Below are 27,087 nucleotides of genomic sequence, written 5' to 3' on the forward strand. Positions count from 1 at the left end.
TATTGTTTTTAGTGTAGAAGAAGATGACGATATGAATACTACGAAAACCCTATTATTAGGTGGGTCTTTCTTATTGATTTACTTTTACACTGAACACGTGTTATTAATTCTAAATTAAATTATAAAACATATTCACTGAAATTTCCCCATAACTGTTGTTCGTTTGATCCGAGGGGCGCTGCAGACTTGACTTCAGTGGCGGATCTGAACAATGAACAATTGAACATCTAGAGATAAAGATAAGTAAACCATTAACATATGGAAAATTCCATGTACACAGTATGTGTCACAAACTTTTTAATAAAGCTTAAATTCTTTTACGTATTAAGAATGTCAAAATCCTTTTGATGAACACGTGTTTACTCAATCCAAATTCAAAGAAGAGAAATTCTATGGTACACAAGCACACGTCCCTCGATTCCGTCATGTAATCCTACGACAATCGGGGAAGGCTTGAAGTTTGGTGCAGCAGGCGAACTGAAAAATTGAACTCTTCGTAATTATTTAAATATTATTTATAATTTTAATTTTAAAATTTAAAGTTGTAAATACTAAAAAAAATTATTATTACTAATAATTATTTAATAGTAATAAATTAATAATTTCTATTTTATTATTTAATAAAAATATTAATGACTAATATATAATAGATACTAAAAATGTATTTATATCATACCAAAATTTATTATTAACGATAATTATGTTAAAAAAATTTAAGTCCTACATTGACTAGAAATAAGATAGTTAAAGAGTATATAAGTAGATAATAATTTTCTCTTTACAAGTTTATTTTGTAGGGTTGAGTCTATAACTTATTATTCTAAGTTGGTATCAGATTACTCATCATTACCAAACTCAATAATGTTAAACTTGAGGAATGTATACTAAAAGTCCATTTTGTTGTTATGATAACATATCACTAAGCACATATTTTCTATAAAAAAAAAAAAAAAAAAAAAAAAAAAAAAAAAAAAAGCTAAGTGTACAAGACCAGTGTTTTAAAAACCAAATCGAACCGGCCGGTCGGACCGATTGGACCGGGAACCGGTGGTCCAGCCGGTCCAAATCTTAAGTTAGATCGGTTATACAGTCGACCCGTTTCAAATCGGATTAAACCGGTCAATTTCTCGGTTCAACCGGTGAACCGGTGGGTCAAACCGATTCAACCACACTTTTTTTTTTTTAAGGGACTATAAACCACAAAAATAATAATGAAAATTGAATCTCTTAATGGAAGAGCAAAGAGTCTTATTAAATATAACAATGACTACTTGTTCTAATGTATTTTTTTTGTAATATATACAACTTAAATAACTTTTATAGTATATTATTAATTTTAAATTATATATTTAATAATATAATATCTATGTAGATATTACATATATTATTTTGTGATATTAATTGCAAACATATTATATATGTACATATTATTTATATTTTTAATTTGTATTAATATACAGTTTAACATGTAATTTTTTATGTATTTTTTACAAAATAAAAATAATTTTTTAAAAATAAAATAGAAAAATTAAAATTTAAAATAAGATATGAATCTATTAAAATTTATAAGTATAAAATATATTTAACATGAATATTTTTTTTAAAAAAAATAATAATAATCGAGTCATGCGATTTAACTAGTGACCCACCGATTCAACCTTTAACCCACTGACCCAGTACCTTAACCGGTTTGATGACCGGTTCGATTTTTAAAACTATGTACAAGACTACAACCTAGATTGATGCATTATAAAAATAATAATAATAATAAAAAACGATGTCCTTTAGTAATTGTGTTTATTTCTATTTTATATGGATCATTTTATTTTTTTTAATTTATTTAAAAATTTAAACAAATTTGTTAAGGTATTTTTAGCCTTAAACTATTTATTTTTTATAAGTAATTACCCACTTTTTACATAATAAATAACTATCCAGTTCATTATTTACTTTTTTTAATTTATTTTAAAAAATTAAAAAGGCATGAAGTGTTTCTTTTTCATCTAGTGATTAATAAAGGTAACAACACATCATAAAAAAGTTGGCAACTGCTAATAGATGGGAGTTTGTGGAGAAGTTAGGATTCAAATAATAAAAAGAGAATTAGACTAGAGATAAAGTGAAACTGAGAAAGTTCTAAGTACTCTTACTTATAGAGTTGTTAAATGGAAGAGTCCAACTCAACCTATCAAGCCAAGCATGAGAAATGGGTCGGATCTGACTTTCACATTGGTCCAACCTAATTTGTTTGCTTGTCAAGTTGGACCAAATTGAGTTACATTATTATTTATTGTTAAACCCTCAATTTGTTGCATTATATCATATTATTAATTAATATTTTTCCTGGTTATTTTTGTTGGCAAAGTTCACTTCTTTTAGTTTATAAGTGTATAACAAATGGGTAAAAGAATACAAAAGAGGGAATTCGTCCAAATAAAGAAAAAAAAAATGAAAAACATGGTTGAAGCATTATACATGGATGTGCATACCTAATGCAATAATGCTCGGATAAAACACACCCTGAGTTAGAACATGCATCCCCATCAGTGTTTTAAAACCCGGACCGACCCGGCCGGTCGGACCGGTTTGATCGGGAACCGGTGGTCCAGTCAGTCCGAATCTGAAGTTGGATCAGTTATGCAGTCGACCCGTTTCAAACCGGATTGAACCGGTCAATTTTCCGGTTCAACCGGTGAACCGGTGGGTCAAACCGGTTCAACCACTTTTTTTTTTTTTTTAATTTTTTAAGGGACCATAAATCACAAAAATAATAATGAAAATTGAATCTCTTAATGAAAAAGCAAGGAGTCTTATTAAATATAACAATGACTACTTGTTCTAATATATTTGTTTGCAATATATACAACTTAAATAACTTTTATAGTATATTATTAATTTTAAATTATATATTTAATAATTCAATATCTATGTAAATATTACATATATTATTTTGTGATATTAATTGCAAGCATATTATATATGTACATATTATTTATATTTTTAATTTGTATTAATATACCGTTTAACATGTATTTTTTTTATGTATTTTTTTACAAAATAAAAATAAAAATAATTTTAAATAAGATAAAAAAATTTAAATTTAAAATAAGATATGAATTTATTAAAATTTATAAGTATAAATATATTTAATATGAATATTTTTTAATAAAAATAAATAAAAATCGAGTCATGCGGTTCAACCAATGACCCACCGGTTCAACCTTTGACCCACTGACCCAATACCTTAACCGGTTCGATGACCGGTCCGGTTTTTAAAACTATGATCCCCATGCTTAGAAGCATGATTGTTCTTGTAAGATTGTTCTAATTTTAATTATAAATAAAAGTGTCAAAAGTAGATTGTAATCACCTAATTTTTAGTTTCAGGTTCATTTTTTATTTCTCTCTCTTCTATTTTTTGTTGATTGGGATTTTGTAAGAGACTAAAAGCCAAATCCTTAAAGAATGATTCTTCCCATTTTAGACAGTTCTCTTCCTATGTTTAATGAATTTTAGAATCATGTTGGGTTATTCACCTATCTTTTCTAGCTGGTCTTCTTGATTTAGAATTGTGGTGTAATTGTTTCTTGTAAATTCCTAATAATGAATTGAATGAATTATTTTTCTTAATTGTCATATTATTTTAGTGTTTTATATTCTTATCTCGGTTAATTAAAAGTACATGATTAAACTCTTTTAATTAATAAAACCCTGAAATAATTGAATTTTGGAAATTTACATGATCAAATTTGTTTTCTTAATTCAATATTAAATTAATTTATTAATTTAATTTTATGTTTCTATGTTTTATTTTATAAATAAATCTATTATAATCAATTTAAGGTTTTTCTAAGGTAAATACTATTGACTTTCTAGATCAAGAATTATTAACAATTTTATAAATAAATTGGCAATAAAGATTTTATAATTAGTAAAATCCATCCAAGGGATCGAGGACAAAAATCACAACTATAAGGTTTTTAATGTTTGAATCTTAACCAATCTCTTTTTAGTTTTAATTTCCAAATAGCTAATTTATTTCATATTCTCTCAAATCAATTTGTATCCTTTCAAACTGTTAAAAACAAAGATCAAGTTGATAATTGTTTAAATCTAATTATTTGAATTCAGTATTTACACTCTGTTCATTATTATTATTATTATTACAGTAAAATATATTTGTCTTAAGTATATTTTATGGGCAACAAATTTCAAATGCCTATTGCGCTAAAGTTAGTTTTCAAATTTGGAACAAAGAGAACATTAGAAATAACTTACTTAGCATTTCCTTTTGCATTTATTTGGACACTCCCTTTTCCCATGAATTGAACTTTTGAGTTGTCATCAAATGAGACGATGTTCCCAAAATGTTTTATCCAACTTAAAAAAAAAATAAAATTAGTCTTATCCTTCAGCTTTAATTCATCTAGTTCAACCTATTGTGTTGATGACAACACGACTCCAACCATTGGTTTTGCTACTCTAGATTCAACAACATGCTGGTATTCCTTAGATCTCAATAAAAAAAATTCATCAATATGCTCCAATGATGGTAGTGACCATCAAAGCATGGAATTGAGGGCTGAACTAAATTTTTAGATGTCATTAATTTTCAGTCGCTGCAAAAAGCAAATAAAAAGAAAAGGATCTCTACCACACTTCCTTGCATAGTTTTACCGGACCGGTCATCGAACCGGTTAAAGTACTGGGTCAGTGGGTCAAAGATTGAACCGGTGAGTCATTTGTTGAACCGCATGACTTGATTTTTATTTATTTTTATTAAAAAATATTCATATTAAACATATTTTATACTTATAAATTTTAATAAATTCATATCTTATTTTAAATTTCAATTTTTCTATCTTATTTAAAATTATTTATTTTTATTTTGTAAAAAAATACATAAAAAATTACATGTTAAACGGTATATTAATACAAATTAAAAATATAAATAATATGTACATATATAATATGCTAGCAATTAATATCACAAAATAATATATGTAATATTTATATAGATATTATATTATTAAATATATAATTTAAAATTAATAATATACGATAAAAGTTATTTAAGTTGTATATATTGCAAAAAAATATATTAGACCAAGTAGTCATTGTTATATATAATAAGACTCCTTGTTTTTCCATTAAGAGATTCAATTTTCATTATTATTTTTGTGGTTTATGGTCCCTTAAAAAAATTTAAAAAAAAAAAAAAGAAAAAAGTGGTTGAACCGGATTGACCCACCGGTTCACCGGTTGAACCGGAAAATTGACCGGTTCAATCCAGTTTGAAACGGGTCGACTGCATAACCGATCTAACTTAGGATTCGGACCGGCTGGACCACCGGTTCCCGGTCCAACCTGTCCGACCAGCCGGTTCGGTCCGGTTTTTAAATTACTGCTTCCTTGGGTTTCCCTTGGACTTAATCTATTGGTTTATACTCTCTCACTCCCCTTGGTTACACTCAATCTTAACTATTTAAAGAGTAAAAATAATAAGAACATAACACAATATGAAGGAAGAGCTAGCTCTTTAATTACTAAAGTGATACTCATTACAAATGAGTTGTTGCTTTTTATATAGAGAACCAATTCCAAATAATAACATAATAACAAGGAAAATGAAATCACTAGATAAAAGTAAAATTAATTAACAAATCAGATGTTAATAACAAGTTCTTACATTCTAGGAAGCTAAATAACTGACTTGACAAAAAGTCAAAACTAAACGTGGCTCGATAACAAGAACAGTACCACATCATGCTTTGGACAAGTAGTGTATGTTTAGATTATAGTTAGAAAGTTAAGTTAACAAGAACTTAACTTTTCAAACCAACTTTAAAAATAAAAAGTAAATAAATAAAAATAACAATCATCTAATTTTCGTTTCAACTAAAGTTCGATTGAATGATTCATACTACTCAATGGAATGATTTTTTATTTTTTTTTGCTAAACATGTACATTGCGTTCGTGACAAGCTAACTAAAGTTACAAATTTTGCCAAACATACACACACGCATAGGGTCACAAAGGCCTGAACGTTGTGTGCACTACCAAGTCTTATACAAGTGTTTGAAAGACTATTGTTCGGAGTTCGAACGTTTGAAAACTAGATATAGACATGCTTGCTTAAGGTTTTCTTTAAAATAGTTTTTAATGAAATATTCAGTTGGCTTGTTTAACTTTTTTTAATTTTTTATATTTTTTTATGTATTTGTCTAAATTGATTTTTAAGGATAAAACAATTTTCTATTGTTTTAAGAAACAACTTCTGCCTACTTTTTTAAAAAAAATCACTTGTTGTTAATCACTTTTTTTAATATTTTAAATAAACTAGTCCAATAAGTAATTTTCTAAACTGATTTTAAAAATAATAATATTTTTTTAATAAAAAACAACTCTTCTTTAAAATTTATTACTTTTGTCCCTAATTATAAGATTATTTCAACTAAATTGAACCCTTTAAGAAAATTAGTTAATTTATTTAAGAGCATTAAATTTTTCAATAATTTAAACTATTTTTTCAAAATTACCTTTAACATCTCTTCAATTAGTCTTCTCTCTTTTCACTTGATCATTTTTCACCTAATTAAGTAATGTTTGAAAGAGAGACATTTGTTTATTTATCTTCTTCAAGTTTTTACCTAATTAATTTTAAATATTTATTACCTCTTATCTAATTGAATGGTTAATTAAATAAAAATATTATTCATGCAATTGACAATTAAAAGAGTGTGTGTGTGGGGGGGGGGGGGGGGGAGGGGGGGTGGAAGGGAACTAAAAGGTTTCTTATGTATAAGGATGTAGTATGTTTTTAAAAACACCTTTTTTTTTTTAAATTTTATACAAACTGATCCTTGATAGAATGAAAGGGGAAAGTCTAAATCGATTTTGCTCCCAAATCTTAGACGAGTATAAGGATGAAATAATTTGTAAAAGACACAATAGTACATTCTTTTGACTTGTGTAATGTTTATTCACTTATTGCCTTTGAGAACCGAATGGACGAATTCCAATTTTCAGTTACCCACGCACAATGGATATAGAAGTTGCAAGCATGCAACGTCATTTTCACAGTGCATATTTGAAAGAGTCATGGAACCACATTGAGATGAAAGCTCCTTAAATGTTTCTTATTCTAGTTTCTTTTCAATTTTTTGAAAGTCTTTATAATGGCTAGCCAGAAAAAGAAAAAAAAAAACACTACATACCTCCTTTAAAAAAATATTAATAAATTTATCCAAGTAGTTTGTATAATTATTAGAGGTTGTATATAATTATTGAGAGTAAAATAAAAAAGATAAAAATAGTTATTAAATAAGAAAATCTCTTTTATTATTAGTATAGATAATTCTTATTATTGTAACTTTCTCATTTATATTGTTCTTATTTTGTCCCCCTCTTTATTCTGTAGTCAAACCCAGTTTTGCGAATGCAATTGAAGTTGAGATTAGATTGAATCACTTATGGCTCCACAATGCAGTAGTCAAAGTTCATCTACACCAAATTTTTCGTCAAATCCGAATCTTGGATATAGCAAATTTCAAATGCTTCATTCACACATTGGACATTGAAAAAGAAACTTCTGCAAGTTCTTCAACCGCACGCTGGATTTGCTGAGAAAAGGTTTTGACGCACTCAAATCAGATTTATCTAAGATCTAAGAGAAAATAATTGAAAGGCAAGAAGAAATTACCTTTGTCTGCAGGTAGATGTCATGAGTGAAACTTTTAATTTACTTGTTTATGGAGAACACTGTATACCCTTCAGCACTACTGTTTTGCTTGAATTATAAGTAAAACAAATGTTTAAAAAAAAAGAGTAAAGAAAGTAATTTTTTCTCCACTTATATGGACAAGTGAAAAAGAAAATAGAAAATAATATAAAAATATTTTGTATTATTTGAAAATAATACATTTACTATTTTTTTAAATATTTTTTTAATTTTGTTATAGAAAGAAAATTAATTTTTAAGAAATTAAAAAAAAATCATTTCTCTCCCATTTCATGCAAATTTTAAAGGGAAGTGTTTTTTAATATCCGACGGAAAAAGCTTCCTATTTCTCCTCTCAAACAGATGTTAAAATATTCATATTATCATCTCATTTCCTTCCTTTCTATTTCCTTTTTTCACGCCATTTTCTCACTTTCTTCGTCAGAATTCATTTGCCTCTTGCTCCCCATGCGGAAAAACTAACCAATATTACAGAGTTCTCGTTCCTGTTTACAGTTATAAGTGGCCTTACATGATTATCATACAGCACATCAAATTACTTAAGGCCATCCCACATTACCTTGTAACAACGAAAATCAGCCATGTTCAGGTTGACCAGTTCATAATTTTTCTCTGTTGCACTGGTATCATGGGGATTCTCTGGTCTTCAGATGAAAAAAACCTAGGTCCTTAAAACATTTAATGGTCTTATGTTCTCCAAGACATTGCAGCTTTTATAAAGACAAGTAAGCACATTGCTACTAGAATAAAGATTTGCATGACCTTGGACCCTTGCTTAGTTGTGTCATTCCCACAGTAGATGCTGGAGACATAGTGAGTTGCCACTCAACTCAAGCTGTCTTTTCCAATTGATGGATACATAAAAGGATGGATATCCTAGCTGATCACATAATTGATAATCTCTTTGAACTTGGATATTCATAAATGTTTTGTGTTTGATGAATTCCCTAACAGTAAATCCCCTTCAGCAATGGTTAATAGGGACGTTTCATTTCACCATAATTCAATGTGAAAACTGTTTTTTGTTCTTTTTGCTTTCTGGTGTGATCAATGTCTCTTGGAAAGACAACCTGAATTTCATGAAGTGTTAGGAGGAAATTGTATGAAGCCAATTCAAGTTAACATTAACTTGAGGAACATCTATCTTTAGATTGGGAAGCATTTGTTTAAAAGGTTCCCATGAAGCAGCTGTCTCTTCATCACATATTACCATCTTTAACTTCTCAAGATTAGTGACCGAGAATGGTAATTCACACCTTCCACAACTTGTCATGTAGAGATTTTGTAGATTAGACAGATTACCAAAGTCCTCCGGTAAATTAGGAAGGCTTATGCAGTTTGAGATGTCAAGAAGTCGTAAATTTGAAAGCCTTCCAACAGAGTCTGGTATCCCTTCCAAATCAGTACAGGAACTTAGACTTAGGAGTTCCAAATTCTCCAACTTGCCAATTTCTTGCGGCAGTGCAGAGAGTTTGTGGCAATTAGTAATACGGAGCTTCTTCAGGGAGATGATATCACAGAGCCCCTTAGGCAATCCCATCATATCTTTGCAATAGTCAAAATTCAACTCTTCAAGATTTGGAAATGCATATGAAATTAGCATGTCACAGTTTTCAAATGCCTGTCTCAAATTACACAAGTAGAAGGATAACTTTTTAAGATTCTTCACTGTGACAAAGGAAGGAACAGAAATCTGCTCTAGTCTGATTCTTTTCAGGTTAGATAAAGAGCTGAGTAGTTCAAAATTTTTCATTTCAGAAGGATGGAAACTGTAATTTGTGACTATCAGAACTTTCAGTTTACTCATTTCTTTCATGAAATCTGGAAAGGAATACTGCTTAGTTCGAAGATTAAAAATGAGAACCTCAACTTGAGCTAGTTGCATTTGGGGACAATATGAAGTGCAATTTTCATCTGCAAACACAACCCATATGGCATTAGTTGTGCAAGAGAAATGAATGGAAGATCACTGTAAGTTTTTACTTTGTAAATTGAAAGTTTAGAAAAGGTGCAAGTATAACTCACCAGCTGATATCGACAATGTGTGGGCAGCAGCCTGTTGGGGTTTCTGTTTTGACTTCTCCCCAGGCCACCACTCAGGTTTATTTTGATTTATCTCGATAATCAATCTTTTTCTCTGTTCCAATAGCTCATGGGTGCTTTGATAAATTGCAAGGTCTCTCAGAAGGTCGTGAAGGACAATAAAGTAGTTATTGTAGTAGTAATTGTCTGTGTCACTAACATTTTTCCTGGTAAATAAGCAAAATTAATTCCTTAAGAAAGAAAAATTCTCTCACAAGATTATAAAAATGCTCTCGACCAAAAAGAATAAATATGAATTTCAACTTGTGTCCTCAAAATAACTTCACAAGAATAAATGCAGTTATAAAAAGTAAGGTGCTTAATTTCACTTTGGAATATTATATCACGAAACATATACTTCTCACATATGCTATCCAAGCCATTGAATTACTCGTTCTATGCAGGACAAATTCATGTTATTTGTTGTATATATTAGGATTAAGTAGCTTAGACGAAAATATAAGCAGTTGTACCTTGCTACCAAGACATTAGCCAGATTCATGGAATCTAATTTGTTGATAATGGTCTTTGCCTCTATGCCGTCATCATCTAGTTTATATAACTCTGCCCACATATCAATGAGAGCAGTAACAGGAATTCTTTGGTCTTCAGGAAATAACCCTAGGTCCATGAAGCACTCTTTGATGATAGTATTATCTTCCAAGACATTTAAGATCTTTTGGAGGTAATTTAGCAATTCAATGTTAGAATCAAGTATAGAATGACCCCGTGACAATTCCTCCACCATCTTTAACCACAACTCAGAAGGCTGATGACAGAGAGATTTTCCAATCAATTTGATGGCAAGTGGTAAACCCTTGCAGTTTCTCACAACCTGTATTTGCAGCCAAAAATATTCAACAATCAAATTGCTATGACTTAGGCATCCAAGCTGCAAGTAACATGTTATTTTTAGGGGATCAAAACATGGTTTTCTAATTTATTTTTCATCTATGTTAGTTCAATGATAAGTTGCTAAAAATGAGAGAAAAAGGTTCCCACTTCCAAGTATTGATATCCAATCTTGTGATATCTACTTCAATTGAATGACTTGACCTCAGACAAAAGGAACAAGTATAGATAACTCCCATATGATTCTTACCTTTTGGACAAGTTCTTTGTCAGGAATACTTGAAACGCATTCTTCCAAGAGAGCATAATGACGGAAAAGGGTTATTGCATCTTCGTGAACAAGTGGTTTTAAGATATACTGGGTGCCAAATCTAGGAAATGCAACCCTAGAAGTCACCAAAATTTTATAATCTGGTATCTGGACTTTAAATTTCTCGACAAGGGCTTCTGAGCCAGGCCAAACATCATCCAGGACCAACAACATTGAACTTCTACCAATTTGCCTCAGCAAACTTCCCAATTGATTAACTGCATCTTCGTCGCTTTGAAAATCAGGCACCTGGTATCCACAGTGTTCAAATAATCTCTCCACAGTAATCTTCAACTTGGGTGTTTTTGAGAAGGTGACAAATAAAATATTTTCCTTGAATTTACCTAAGCCAAACCAAAAAGATCTGTAAACACAGCATTCAATGTATTGTACCATTCAGAATGAATTATGTAAGGTATTCATTTCATTGTGAGCATATATTGCAACCGCATAACTCATTATTTAAGCTTAAATATGTTTTAAGACATAAATTGCATGCCATGTCTGCAACTTTGCAATATTTTTTTTGCCATCTCTTTCTGATACTACTTTTCTTTCAATGTTAAGACATGGTTGATATTAACTACTAATTGATGACAAAATACTTACAGAAAAGAGGGGCCGTGATGAAATCATCTAAAAGAAGAACTAGTCAACCAATTCATCATACATCAAAGAAACAAAAGGGAGTCAACACTTACCCTTGACTTTTTCATCCCAACAGAGCTTCGTAGCCAAAGTGGTTTTTCCCATTCCACCCAACCCAGTGAGCACAACAACTGACACACCATCACTGAGAACCTCCATCTTCAACTCACTCAACGGCACATCCAACCCAACAGTGAATTCTGGGTTTTCAGGAACACAAAAAGGACGCTTGATAGGTCCTCCAACACCACCAAGCTTCTGCTCAAAATTCTCTTTGCTAAGAAGCTCAAGAATTTCTTTCATCATGTAAAGTGTCTCTTCAACATCTTTTGCCACAAGAGCTTGCTTGTCACCACCAGCAAATGAACCACCCCTCTTGATCCCAAATCTGCACAGAAACCAAGAGAGACACTTGGAGAAGCATTTGCACACAAGCTCCTCCTCTGCATCTTTTTCTTCAATAAGAGTGTTGATTTCTTGTCTGGGTGGGTTCAAGTGTTCGTTATACTGCTTGATCTCCTGCACCACAGGAGTCATATCCTTGAGCGTTGACCTCAGTATTTGCTTGTTGCTTTCACTCCGTTGACCCTTCTCCACTATTTCCGATATCATCCTTAATCTCTCTTGAAATAGTTTTGGAAGGACAACACGCTGTGTGGTATCTTCCATGAAAAACCAACCTTTGTCTCCTCTCTCACTCTCTTAGTATGCTTCCTATTCTACAATCAAACGAGATACAAGTTATGAAAGGAAAATTAAAGTCAACGTTGTTTATGAGTGTCTCAAATTGGGACCTGGATTCACTGAAGTCACACTTCACACAGTCAAGGGTGTAGCCATGACCTGGCTTCTTCTTTTCTTTTCTTTTTTTTCCCTTCTATTATATTAATTTTATAAAATCGTAAAATAAAATTAAGGGTCAAGATTCAAAAATTAAAATTGGACAGAGGAAATCTTGATTCTCAAATTGCAAGTTCAGAAGATGAAAGAGACAGTTTGCGTACCTGTGAAACAACCACGAAATTCGTGACTTTGTGTCTTGTTAAGGGGTATGAGCGCAATTTATTCGAGTTCTCGTGAGGATCTCAATTTGATAGATTCGAAAATTGGTACCAAAAACGAACGTTTATAAAGTATCAGGGCAAGACCGATGAAGAAGATTCCTAATATGTTGCTGATTTGTTTCCTCGGTTCTTCTTTCCGACGCGTAAAGTCTCATCTGGGGTAAACTTTACTCTCCCAGTGCCGTTAGGTAAACTCCAAAGTCACATTAATTAATTAATTACCAAAAAAATAAAGTCACATTAATTATTTATTATTATTATTTTTAAAATTAGTCACTTTCCTGTGAATTGTGATGTGACATTAAATATTATTAAAATCGTGTACTACAGTGATACTATTTTAACATGCATTATTCGTTCCGCAAGTTAGTGTACTAGGACACTAAAACTGTGTCTTTTGGATGATTTTTAATCGCTTTAGGATTAAGAGAAGCATTGAAGTACCCAAGAAAGAAAAATGTGTGTATTTAAAAGACATTTATACTCTTAAGAATTATACTGTATGGACCGAAGCCAACCCGACCGATCCCACCGAACACCCGAACCCAATCCAAACCGAAACCACTACCTGAAGACACCGACCACTTACCAAACAAAAGGGGTCGGTCTAGTCGGCCGAGCCCCGAGACTCCACCAGTATGATTACGAAAGGATTAATTAAAGGAATAAGCCAGATTAGCCCCCTAATTTTCCGAGGCCCAGCTCCTAATCACGGCCCAATAAGAAACACTATAAATAGACCACCTTCGAGGTACGTAACCAACTTTCAACTACCGCATTTATTACGCCGAGCACTTACTTGAGCGTTGGAGTGTCTTTGCAGGCACACCCCCCCTAACATCGGACTACCCGGATAGGAACGAGAAGACCGAGTCCCAGGATCAGACCTGCTACAACAAGGATAAGTGAAGTGTGTATCCTAACACAGGAACATTTGGCGCCCACCGTGGGGCCGAAGAGACATTTTAGCCCCTTTTTACCCTACCAACTGATACCAAGACATGGTAGTTACCCGTAAAGGACAAACAACAACGACTCAGCCGATCCCTAACCCCCAAGATAATCCCGTCATGACCAACCGAGAGCGCTACCCGTACGGAATGCCTCAGACCCAACCGGAGCCTGTGGTACAACAGGTGCAGCCGAATACTGACCAAGAACAACCCAACTTCCAAGATGACTTGCGTGCTTTACGCGAGGAAATGGCGGCCATCCGAAGGCAGAGAGAAGTCGATGCCCGCGAGCTGGCCGAGCTACGTCGACAAAATGTCGAGCTCCGAAACCTGAACCAAACTTACATTCCATCCACTCCCACGCTGGCGGAAGAGTCCGCCTATCACGCCCCGACTGATCAGGTCACCCGAACACCGGTCACCTCTCTGATAGCTAACAAGGCCGACGCCCCCACTCACTCCCTGAGGCACCCCTTCTCTCGTAGAATAATGGAGGAAACACTGTTGGACCATTGGAAGAGCATGCCGATCGAGAAGTATGACGGGTCGTCTGACCCCGAGGAACACTTGAACGTTTTTCTGACTCAAGCAACCCTCTCCATTCAAGACGACTCGGCGTTGTGCCGGATATTTCCCATGTCGCAGAAAGGAAGGGCTTTGAGTTGGTTCACGAGACTGCCGAGCGCCTCCATTGACTTGTTCAGCGAATTATCGTCCCAGTTCACCCTACAATTCGCAACGAGCAAGCCTTACAAGACGACCTCTTTAGCCTTGGCGGGGGTTCGTCAAGAAAAGAAGGAAAGCCTGAGAAGCTTCATGGACCGATTCAACAAGATTGCAATGGAGATTGGTGATCTTAATCCTGCCGTGGCACTGGACCGGCTAAACACGACCCTCAGGCCGGGACCATTCGTTAACAGCTTGTGCAAGAAGCCGCCAACCGATATGAACGACCTCCGGCGCCGAGCCGAGAAGTACATGCAAATGGAAGAGCTTGCAGAGACCCGGAACCAGGCCAGGGTCGAAGAAAATTATAGCTGAAAAGAATCTGGCCGAGAGCAAGTAAAGAAAACGAACGTCGAGCCCCCAAATACTCGCCCCCCGAGAGGACTTCGCTACACGGCGTATACTCCCCTCAATGCGAGTAGAGCCAAAGTAATGGAACAGGCCCTCGCATCAGAGATCCTTGCGATGCCGAAGAGGGCGAACACGCCCCCTAGAGCCGATAAGGCCAAGACGTGCCGATTCCACCGAAACAGGGGGCACTCCACCGAAGAATGCTCAGCGCTGAAGGACAAGCTCGAGGACCTTATCAAGCAGGGTCACCTAAGAAGCTTTATCACCCCCCCAAGACCACCAGTCAAGGGAAAGAGACCACCACTCCCGCGAAGCTCGTCTGCCAAGAGACCGACGTCGCCGATCGCGTTCGCCCGAAAGGCAAGATCGATCGCAGTGCCCCAGGGAAGACAATGACCGACCACGGAAGGTGATCAACACAATAGTCGGAGGTTTCGCCGGAGGAGGGTCCACTTCTTCAGCACGAAAACAACACCTCCGCGCCGTCCGATCAGTAAATAGTGTGAACCAGTCGAGGATGCCGAGAATGCCGCCTATAACCTTTTCCGACCGGGATTTCTGTGGCGTTGACCCCGTACAGGACGACCCCATGGTGATCTTGGTCGAAATGCACAACTGCATCATGAAGAAAACATTGGTCGACCAGGGAAGCTCGGCCGACATCTTGTACTGGAACACTTTCGTGCAGCTTGGAATCCTGCAGGAGAGCCTAGAGCCATACCACGAACCATTGGTCGGCTTCTCAGGCGAAAGAGTGATGACCAGGGGAAGCATCGACTTGTATACCCGCTTCGGGTTCGATCAAAAGTCTTGCCGCGAGATAAAAATCCGTTACATTATGGTGCACGCAAACACATCATACAACGTTCTTTTAGGCCGACCGTCGATCAATGCGTTAGGGGCTATTGTTTCGACACCCCACCTATGCATGAAATTCCCGTCGAGGGATGGGCAGGTAATCACCGTGCACGCCGACCAGAAAACAGCAAGAGAATGCTACCTCTCCAGTTTGAAAGTAAAGCCTATTACCGATACCCCAACGACAACGAACCGGGTGAATGTAGTCAGGCAGGAGACGACCGAAGGCATTGATCTTGATCCTCGGTTGGGTGAAGAAGAGCGAATCGAACCCGCCGAAGACCTAATTTCATTTCAACTCGGTTCGAGGCATGAACAAGTCACCCAGATGGGGTCCCAATTGAGCGAAGCCGATGCGGGTGAAATTAAGCGAGCAGTCCGAGACAACAAAGACCTATTTGCATGGGCAGCGTCAGACATGCCAGGAATAAATCCCCGATTTCTCTGCCATCGGCTTGCTGTATGCCGAGACGCCCGACCAGTAGCACAAAAGAAGAGAAAAATGGGCGACGAGAAGCGAAAGGCCGCCGATGCCGAGGTAAAGAAACTGTTGCAAGCCAAATTCATAAGGGAGGTCACGTACACGACCTGGCTGGCCAACGTAGTGTTGGTCAAGAAGTCAACTGGGAAATGGAGGATGTGCACCGACTATACAGACCTCAACAAGGCCTGCCCCAAGGACGCTTATCCACTCCCTTGTATTGACCGGTTGGTCGACGGCTCGTCCGGGCACTCTATTTTTACCTTCCTCGATGCCTACTCCGGCTATAACCAGATAAAGATGCACCTGGCCGACGAGGAAAAGACGGCATTTATCACCGAGAGCGCAAACTTTTGTTATAAAGTCATGTCGTTCGGACTAAAAACGCCGGTGCAACTTACCAAAGGCTGATGGATAAGGTGTTTGAGAGGCAGATAGGGCGCAATATTGAAATCTATGTCGACGACATGGTGGTGAAGTCGAACTCAGTGGCTGATCACCTATCCGACCTAGCCGAAATCTTTGGAGAGCTACGTTAGCATAACATGAGGCTCAATCCCAAAAAGTGCACCTTTGGAGTCAAAGGAGGAAAATTTTTGGGATTCATGCTATCGGCCAGAGGGATAGAGGCCAACCGAGACAAATGCTGAGCTGTCTTAGACATGCGAAGTCCGAGCAACCTCAAGGAAATGCAACGACTCTCCTGAAGATTGGCCGCACTGTCCCGATTCCTCCCCCGCTTAGCCGACAAGATTAGCCCGATGACCAAGCTTTTGCGGAAGGCTTCGACCTTCTCGTGGAATGAGACATGTGAAGAAGCCTTCACGGTGCTGAAAGCAACTTTAGCGTCACCGCCAACCCTGATGAGACCCGACCCCTCGTGCTCACTTCAAGTGTACTTGGCCGTCTCAGATGAAGCGATCAGCTCGGCTTTGGTACAAGAAAAAGAGGGCAACCAAGTCCCGGTATACTTTGTAAGTCGACTGCTTCAGGCCCCTTGATGGAAGAACTTTGGAGGAGGCCGGATTGATGTAGCTTCCTTCAAGTCTTTCCCTAGATCTTTGGCTCCTAGAATCCTTCCAATGCTTGTGTAAGGCTCCAATGGAGGGAGGAACCTCACGGCCACCTTAAGATGGTGGGGAAACCTCTCAAGAATGCGCCACTCTTGGTGAAGGGATAAGCATTCTTCAACCCGCCACACTTGTCTTTGGAAAAGTGATAAGAGATTGGTTTTGCACAAAGAGATTTAGGACTTTTGGGAGGAGAGAAATCTGATCTCTAATCTGAATACTCAATTCTCATTAATGCCAAAAGTGTTATACAAGTGAAAATTTGAGGCTATATAGGCGTGGCCACCTAGGGGTTAAGCTAGACTAGACCATGGTTCACTAGGAACCATGGTTGGGTCCGTCCAACTTAGGGAGCAAGAAAAGACTAGACCATGGTTCACTAAGAACCATGGTTGAGCCTTCCTAAACCGCCCTTGTGTAGAAGAGAAAAGAGGTCCAAGCATTTGGCTAAGTGTGCACCAATGTGAACACAATGTGTGAACACAAAGGTGTGGACGGTTTTGATTGGTTTCATTTAACTCCACCCGGTTTGAAAATGGTTCATTTGGTTTAGTTAGGTTCATTCAATGTGAATGGAACCTAGCTAAATCAAATCTATGAAAAATTAGGAGTTAAATGAGTCCAATATGTAAAACCTTTATCCTAAGACCATATTTGGCTAAAATGCTAGGAGCACACTTTAGTCTACTAATGCCACTCCTATGCCTACTTCTAAAAAGAAAAAGGTGCCTCCAAAATACAAAGGCAAAACAATCCTATACAAAGTCTACTATATACAATATATACAATGGGACTACTCAAGATACTACTAAGGAGAAAAGTACACAATGCTCATGGTGAGCAAGGGTCTAAGAAGCACCTCCTCCTTAGATGTCTCTTCTAGCTTCCTTACCATGGACCTTGTCAAAGGTCCAATGGCCTTCATGTATTCCTCTTCCTTGGATGGTCCTCCATCATACCCTCCTTCTTGGGAAGAATCTGTCCTCAGATCTACCTTTTCATCATCCATGTTAGTATTCCCTCCTCTATAGAAGCCTCCTCTAGCCTCCTAACCATAGACCTAGTTAGAGGCCTAATGGTCTTCATGTGTGAGCAACCTTGGATCACCCTTCACCCTTCTTGGTCTTACTTCTTCCAAAGGGATCCTTGGGGATTAGATTTCCATCATACCCTCCCCCTTCGAAAAGATTTGTCCTCAAATCCAGTGGTCCTTCCACAAAGATAGCATCACCTACAATGAAAATAAGAAATAAAGCATTAGGGATGACATATTCATATAACATATGTGGAAAGTGCACCCTATGAGGAATTCCTTCTATAGTCCTAGCAAGGGTCCTTAGACTAGGAAGGATGGGTTCTATAAGAATAGGATCCTCACTATAGTGTAGTCTGAGTGTAAAACTAAATCCTAAAAATGTTAAAGTGCTAAAACTATAACAAACTAATGAAGTAGTCCTATATACTAAGATATCTTGCCTAAAGTACCTTATGTAGTAACCTAGGCTTCTACAAGAAAATAAAGTGAATATAATAAGGAAACTACCTAGACAACCCTTGATCATATTATATGTTAGATACATCAAGGAAGAGGGTGTAAAGAGTTTAGAAAAGTCATAGAATCTAATTTGGTCTTGAAGGGAAGTAGTAAAATTAAGTTCAAAGAAGTTTGAACTTCCCTTAAGATCAAAAGTAGAAAATAAGACACCATGAGATGTATCTGATAAACAATATAAACCAAAGGTTGGGTGCTTTATTAGAACAACTAAAGTAGGAGAAGTCCTAAATAGACAATGGCCGTCTACTTTGGGCACCACCAAAGTTGTAGCATAAGAAGTAGAACTATGTGAAGTCCACTTCTTCTTCACAAGACTAAGAACTTGAGATCCATTATTTTCAAAAATATTTAGGTGGTGGATCTTAAGCTCTAAGGTTGTGGCAGCAGTAGAAAAAGAGCTAAATTCTTTATGAAGAAGAAAAGTCTTTTTACAATTATTTTGAATTAAAAAGTGACTTTCCTTTTGCATAAGATTTTTGGAGGAGACACTATCCTCCTTACTCTTTTCCAAGAGTAGTGTCTTTTTAGTTTTAAGAAGGTGAAGAGGTTGTTCAACTAGAAGACATTTCTTGATAGAATGTTTTATTAAAAATTGACTTCTAGGAACAATTTCCTTGGAGGAGACACTACCCTCCAACTCTAGAACCTTCTTTTTCTCCTCTTTTCTTTTTTTTGATTTCATAAATACTTGATCTTCTAACACTTGGGAAGGTGTAAGAGGGATCAAGGTATGCTTTTTACCTAGATGGACTAGGCGGATCTTATTGGTGACACCATCATGGATGGCTTGTCTATCATGTTGCCACGGTCTACCAAGTAAAATATGACTTGCATCCATGGGAATGATATCACATAAAATTTCATCTTTGTACTTCCCAATGGAAAAGGGCACATTTACTTGATCTTTGACTTCTATAGGTCCATCCTCATTAAGCCACTAGAGTTTGTAAGATTTAGGATGGGCTATAGTAGTCAAGTTAAGCTTATCAACTAACCTTTGGCTTACAAAATTGTTACAAGAGCCACTATCAACAATGAGAGAACATGTTTTCTTGAAAATCTTGCATCTAGAATGAAAGAGATTCTCTCGTTGTGATTGGTCTTGTTCCTTAAGTTGGTTAGTCAACAATCTATGGGCAATTAATAGATCACCCTCACATGGTGCTTCCTCACTAGAACTATGGCTTTCGTCTTCTTCACTTGAGGAGGATGAAGAAGATGAAGTGCTCTCCTCACTTAGGATCTCATTGCCCCTAATGATCATGGTTTTTTTTGTAGGGCATTGGGAAGCTATGTGTCCCCTTCCTAAGCACTTAAAACATTTTATGGAGCTAGTCCTAGTATCATGGGAAGGTCTTTCCTTAGGTTTCTCTTTTAGTGACTTATCCTTTGAATAGGAGGGGGTACCCTCCTTCTTGAAGTCTTTCTTAGAGTAGGGGGTAGTTTCCTTCCTAAAACTAGGTTTTCTTTTTAATTGTTGTTCTACCCTCACACAAAGTTGAACTAGTTCATTTAGGTCTCTATAGGGCAATAGCTCAACTTTATCCCTAATCTCTAGGTTTAAGCCACTTTGAAACCTAGCTATGGTGGTTCTTTCTTCCTCCCTAATTCCCGCTCTCATCATAAGCAACTCCATTTGTTGCCTATATTCCTCAACACTCAAATTTCTTTGTTGGAGTCTTTGGAGCTTGTCCATTAACTCCCTCTCAAAGTATGGAGGAATGTGCCTTCTCCTCAAGGCACTCCTTAGCTCATTCCAATATTGGATTGGAGGCTCATGATGAATTTGTTTTTCTCTAACTAGGGAAGTCCACCAATACATGGCATACCCTTGAAAGCTAAGAGTAGCCATGGGAACCTTTCGGTCTTCACCTACATTGTGGCAAGTGAAGAGTTGTTCAACCTTCATCTCCCAATCTAAATAGTCATCCACACTATCCTTGCCATGGAAGGGAGGAAGGTCAAACCTAGGTTCTTTAGGAGTTGTTTCATGCTTAGGCCTATGGTGCCTAGGGGATCTTTGGTAGTAACCATCATCATGATGACTACTATGCAACCCTTCACTTGTTAGTGAGTGTGTGTGCGAGTGATAGCCTTTGGACCTAGAAGGTCCATGACCCTCATGGCCGTGGGGTTTGCTAGTCTCACCCACAACAAGTTTATTTAACAACTCTCTAATTGTTTCATTGTTTTTTTCATTTTCTAGTTCTTTTTTTCTAATGTATTCCTTAAGTTCCCTAAGTTCTTCCTTAGTACTCTTATGGCTCTTAGGGGAGTGATGACCATGCACACTACTATTATGAGAATGATCACTCATTTTTGCAAGGTAAAAGGTTTTCACAAGTCTTTGAAAATTGCAAAGTGAGTGATAAAAGTTTTCACAAAAGCTTGTTTGGTGTAGTACTAAGTACTTAGAGGTCTAAGTATACAAGTTGCACTATCAAGGGAGGTGAGCTACAAGGAGCCACTTAATAACCAAGCCTCTTCAAGTGGAAATTACTAAACCCCTTTGTACTTTTCTTACAAAACAAAGTTCCACACAAGACAAGTAAAGTAGTGTGTGTGTGCACGAAACCCCTAGTAGGCAATAGAAGCCTTCTAAACGAACCTAGGAGCTAAACAATTAAAATGAAAGCAAATAAAGCATATACTAGTCGCTTATCCTAAGGTGAAAGTCCAAGTAGCACCTAAGGCTTTTTGGGACACTTTCACCAACCTAGAAATCCGGTTTATGAAAGCTAAAACTAAATCTAGCCGGTTCCTAGTGGAAGCCCAAGGTGGCACTTAAAGCCTTTGGGGACCCTTCCACAAGCACTAATCGAGGCTAATAGAAATTAAGTAGGACTATTTAGGAGGTGGTGGAGCTTACTTAATGTCCAAACAGCCACCCCTAAATGCAAGTTGAATACAAGAGAAATCACACAAAACTATTCAACAAAATTATGAAGTTACAACTCAAATAGTCAATACAAAACAATGGTTCTTCTTGGCCTATCTTCCACCAAGGCAGCTGGGACAGTTTGGTGCAGTTTTGAACCCCAGGGAAACGCCCCAAATTGGCTGGAACCAAGTCCTCTTCAAGGTCTTACAAACAGCCACAAGGTTCCACCAAGGCCGCCACAAAGATACACCAAAACCGCCACCAATCTACACCAAGGCCGCCACCAATTGCCACCAATTTTCACCTACAAATTCAAAGCAAATTTTGGCTGCACAAGGAGCAAACAAGTCAGCCTCTCTTAATGTGTTTCACTCAGCAATTATGTACCTCAATCCTCCTTCAAGGCTAAACTCCTTTGAGGTCAACCACATGCCTCAATTATACCTTCCTTCCAAGTGTAATGACTTGAACAAGGCCTATAACTTCACCAAGCTTAGCAAGCAAAACAAGAGAGGAAAGAGGCCAAAGAAGTAAAACTGAAAAGCACAATTTGGGAAGGGCAAAACTCTAATGGAAATTGATGAGACAAACAAAGAGAGCCAAAAAGACACAAAGCAACAATTAAGACTAATTTCAAAGCTAGCACTCAAAAGATTTTCCTAAGAATGGCACTAGATTTGATTACAAAAACCAAAAACAAAATTTGTGCAATGCTAAGATGATTTTTAAAACTCTTTTCAGCCACTGGACAGTGAGGAAACCACATACAAAAATTCGCACAAAAAAACAATAGGCCAAGTGCTACAAATTGCTAATTTTTCAACTTGAATCTTTCTATGCTCTTTTGTTTCTTTTGTTTTCTTTTCTTGTTCCTTTCTTTTTGAATTCTCTTTTTTTTTTTTTTCTTTTCTTTCTTTAAACACAGAATGTTAAGCACTTTAAACAGAGGCCAATCACAAATTCAAAGGTTTCCAAGTGGTGGAGAAAAGAAGAGAAAGAAGAGGAGAAATTCCAAGTGCACTTAGGCAAAATTTTCAGCACTTTTTAGTACTAGTTTTTGTTCCATTTTGTCACTTCTTTTAGCACACTTAAAGAACGTTTTCTAGGCACTTCTTTCTCTGTTTTCTTTAATCAAAGCAAGCACAAGACACACAAAAGAATTGTTGGTCAACAATTGCTATGAAACTAATAGCAAAGAATTTCACAAAAATGACTCTAGAACATGTTAGGTCTAATAACATGCATAGGAATTAATTGGTGAGCACTCTAAGAATGATTTAATCATGCAACCAGCAATGACACATTCAAGAACAGGCTTTCATTGAACAAGATTGAAAAAGAAAATGGGACAACACGGATGCAATGACAAAAAAAGAACTACACATGACAACTAAGACAAAACTAGTAGATTACAAAAAGAAAAAGCATGCATTCTTGTTTCTTTCTTGAACTTTCTTTTAAGACCGAATACCATAGGAATTCAAAAGAAGATAAAAACAATCCTAATTCATATAGAAAGACAAACAAAGAGTACCTACAGCACATACCAAGATTGATTCACAAGAATTAGCAAAAATGAATCAAGAAAGGCAAGACAATGTGAGTGAGTTCTATAGATTTATAAGTGTGACACAAGAATCACTCAAGGCACATACCAAGACTCAAAGAAAAGGAAAAGAAGACAAGGAGAACAGAACAAGACTCAAGCAAGATTATGCAAGATTCACAAAAAGAAAACAAAGAAGCAAGGGAATTCGGATTACTTGGAGACCTAGCTCTTGATACCAAATGATGGAAGAACTTTGGAGGAGGCCGGATTGATGTAGCTTCCTTCAAGTCTTTCCCTAGATCTTTGGCTCCTAGAATCCTTCCAATGCTTGTGTAAGGCTCCAATGGAGGGAGGAACCTCACGGCCACCTTAAGATGGTGGGGAAACCTCTCAAGAATGCGCCACTCTTGGTGAAGGGATAAGCATTCTTCAACCCGCCACACTTGTCTTTGGAAAAGTGATAAGAGATTGGTTTTGCACAAAGAGATTTAGGACTTTTGGGAGGAGAGAAATCTGATCTCTAATCTGAATACTCAATTCTCATTAATGCCAAAAGTGTTATACAAGTGAAAATTTGAGGCTATATAGGCGTGGCCACCTAGGGGTTAAGCTAGACTAGACCATGGTTCACTAGGAACCATGGTTGGGTCCGTCCAACTTAGGGAGCAAGAAAAGACTAGACCATGGTTCACTAAGAACCATGGTTGAGCCTTCCTAAACTGCCCTTGTGTAGAAGAGAAAAGAGGTCCAAGCATTTGGCCAAGTGTGCACCAATGTGAACACAATGTGTGAACACAAAGGTGTGGACGGTTTTGATTGGTTTCATTTAACTCCACCCGGTTTGAAAATGGTTCATTTGGTTTAGTTAGGTTCATTCAATGTGAATGGAACCTAGCTAAATCAAATCTATGAAAAATTAGGAGTTAAATGAGTCCAATATGTAAAACCTTTATCCTAAGACCATATTTGGCTAAAATGCTAGGAGCACACTTTAGTCTACTAATGCCACTCCTATGCCTACTTCTAAAAAGAAAAAGGTGCCTCCAAAATACAAAGGCAAAACAATCCTATACAAAGTCTACTATATACAATATATACAATGGGACTACTCAAGATACTACTAAGGAGAAAAGTACACAATGCTCATGGTGAGCAAGGGTCTAAGAAGCACCTCCTCCTTAGATGTCTCTTCTAGCTTCCTTACCATGGACCTTGTCAAAGGTCCAATGGCCTTCATGTATTCCTCTTCCTTGGATGGTCCTCCATCATACCCTCCTTCTTGGGAAGAATCTGTCCTCAGATCTACCTCTTCATCATCCATGTTAGTATTCCCTCCTCTATAGAAGCCTCCTCTAGCCTCCTAACCATAGACCTAGTTAGAGGCCTAATGGTCTTCATGTGTGAGCAACCTTGGATCACCCTTCACCCTTCTTGGTCTTACTTCTTCCAAAGGGATCCTTGGGGATTAGATTTCCATCATAGCCCCTGAATCCCGATACCAGCTGATAGAGAAGGTAGCACTAGGTTTGGTCCATACCTCTCGGCACCTGAGACATTATTTCCAAAGTCACCGAGTGGTTGTTCATACTGACTGCCCGATCTCTAAGGTCCTGGGCAAGCCTGAGCTTGGCAGGAGAATGATGGCTTGGGCAATGGAGCTCTCACAGTTCGACATTACCTTCAGGCCGAGAGGACCGATCAGAGCCCAATGCCTAGCAGACTTCATAAATGAGCTCCACCCGCACGGACACTTCGAAGAAATTTGGTGGACTCTTCATGTAGATGGTTCCTCAAACGGACAAGGAAGTGGGGCAGGAGTAATTCTAGAGGGGCCGAAGGGGATAACCCTAGAACAATCCTTGCGCTTCCGATTCAAAGCTTCGAATAATCAAGCCGAATATGAAGCCTTGCTTGCTGGGTTAAAATTGGCCGAGGACATGGGTGCGTCAAAGGTCAAATGCCGAACGGACTCGAAAGTGGTAGCCGAACAAATAGGCGGTAACTTCCAAGTGAAAGACCACAACATGATGAGGTACTATCACGCCTATCAAAAGCTGAAGACAAACTTTCAGGAGGTGTCCGTCGAACATATACCCAGAGAAGACAACACTCGGGCCGACCAGTTGGCCAGGTTGGCCGCGACTAAGAAGCCGGGCCAACTAAGAACCATCATCCAGCAAGAGATTGACCACCCCAGCGTCGAGTCGGAAATGGTAGGAAGTGTCGAGGCCGATCATACCGACCCTACCGATTCTCCAGACTGGCGTACCGACATTAAAGCATTCCTGACCAGCACAATCTTACCGGATGACACAACCGAAGCCAAACGGTTGAGAACTCAAGCTAGCAGATATGTCATCATCGCTGGTCAGTTATACAAATGCAGCTTCTCTACCCCGCTACTCAAGTGCCTAGACCCCGCTGAGGCCGACTACGTAATGAGAGAAGTACACGAGGGCGTCTGTGGAATGCACTCAGGAGCAAGGACGACCGTCTCCAAACTATTACGCGCCGGGTACTATTGGCCGACCATGAACACCGACTGTGAAGCATTCGTGAGGAAGTCTCAACCATGTCAAAAACACGGCAACCTGATCCACCAACCGGCCCAGCAAATTCATTGTATTCCTCCCGCATGGTCGTTCGCCACATGGGGGGCCGACATACTCGGACCTTTTCCGGTCGCCAAGGGGCAATGCAAATTCCTCATCGTCGCCGTAGACATTTTCACCAAATGGATTGAAGCCGAGCCCTTGGCCTGCATCTCAGCTCACCAGGTCCAAAAATTTTTGTGGAGGAACGTCATCACCCGCTTCGGCATCCCACATACCCTAAAGACCGACAACGACCTCCAATTCACTGACCGAAAGCTCAACGAATTCTTAGCCGGCCTAGGAATACAACACAAGGTCACGTCGGTCGAGCACCCTCAGACGAATGGTCAAGCCGAATCCGCAAATAAGGTCATCTTAACAGAATTGAAGAAGCGACTCGGAGAAGCAAAGGGAGCATGGGCCGAGCAGTTGCCTGAGGTATTGTGGGCCTACCGATGCACGCCCCAGTCGACCACGCAAGAAACCCCATTCCGATTGGTCTATGGGTCTGATGCGATGATCCCAGTGGAAATTGGGGAACCTTCATTTCGCCGAGCCCACTTCAACGGATTGAACAATGAAGCCGAGCTCCAGACTAACCTAGACCTCGCAGAAGAGATCCGAGACCGAGCAGTAGTGATAGCCGAGGCCGCCAAACAACGTTACAAGAGAAGATTCGACAGCAAGGTAAAGCCTAGGGAATTCCGAGAAGGAGATCTCGTATGGAGAGCCACGGGCGAGGCAAGAAAGGATCCGAGACAAGGAAAACTTGCCCCAAATTGGGACGGACCCTACCGTGTTCGACACAACCTAAACAACGGAGCCTACAAGCTGGAGTACTTATCAGGAGAACCGATTCCTAGAACTTGGAACTCCTCGCATCTAAAAGTGTATTATAGTTGATGTAATGGTGCACTCTTTTCCTTGACCGACTCTTTTTTCCCTAAGGAGGGTTTTGGGTCGGCAAGGTTTTTAACGAGGCACTCAAATTAATACAAAGATATTCTCTTTGATTTTACATTCTGTTACGACACACCTATGCTTAGATCGTAAATATGCAGGTCTGACCCTAAATATACAATTATGTGTCGACGCCGAGCAACCCTCGGCCGACCACTCCGACGTACACAAACTCGAGTCCGACAGGTTTCCCTCCCGAGTACCCTCCTCGGCTAAGGATGCACCTAGACCGCGCACCCCGCAAGACAAGGCCGAGCAAAACTCGACCGACCCCTCATAGGGTGTACTCGAGTCTGACAGGTTTCCCTCCCGAGTACCCTCCTCGGCTAAGGATGCACCTAGACCGAGTAACGCGCACCCCGCAAGATAAGGCCGAGCGAAACTCGATTGACCCATCATAGTGAACTCGTG

At 38.0% G+C, this 27,087-nt stretch overlaps 2 protein-coding genes across 6 annotated transcripts; one reads left to right on the forward strand and one right to left on the reverse strand.

The window, feature by feature from the left end:
- Positions 1–8,021: 8,021 nt before the first annotated feature.
- On the reverse strand, positions 8,022–12,867 carry LOC109817685 (putative disease resistance protein At5g66900). 5 transcript variants are annotated; one of them, XM_029268686.2, is made up of 7 exons: positions 12,639–12,867; positions 12,429–12,511; positions 11,688–12,348; positions 10,927–11,330; positions 10,298–10,659; positions 9,768–9,991; positions 8,022–9,656 (listed from the first exon to the last, which is right to left on the reverse strand). In XM_029268686.2, the coding sequence occupies exons 3-7, from the start codon at positions 12,301–12,303 to the stop codon at positions 8,830–8,832; spliced, it is 2,433 nt and encodes an 810-aa protein (XP_029124519.2). In that variant the 5' UTR covers positions 12,304–12,348; positions 12,429–12,511; positions 12,639–12,867; the 3' UTR covers positions 8,022–8,829. The 5 variants fall into 5 exon arrangements, with proteins under 5 accessions (XP_029124519.2, XP_029124518.2, XP_020238604.2 ...); XM_029268685.2 differs by having other exon boundaries at positions 11,688–12,353; XM_020383015.3 differs by lacking the exon at positions 12,429–12,511.
- Positions 12,868–15,254: 2,387 nt separating this feature from the next.
- Positions 15,255–16,478, forward strand: LOC109817690 (uncharacterized). The gene has a single exon (XM_020383019.2). The coding sequence runs from the start codon at positions 15,255–15,257 to the stop codon at positions 16,476–16,478; it is 1,224 nt and encodes a 407-aa protein (XP_020238608.2).
- Positions 16,479–27,087: the final 10,609 nt, after the last annotated feature.

This window comes from Cajanus cajan, chromosome 2 (assembly GCF_000230855.2).
Source record: "Cajanus cajan strain Asha chromosome 2, NIPB_CcT2T_4, whole genome shotgun sequence".
NCBI classification, from domain to species: Eukaryota; Viridiplantae; Streptophyta; class Magnoliopsida; order Fabales; family Fabaceae; genus Cajanus; species Cajanus cajan.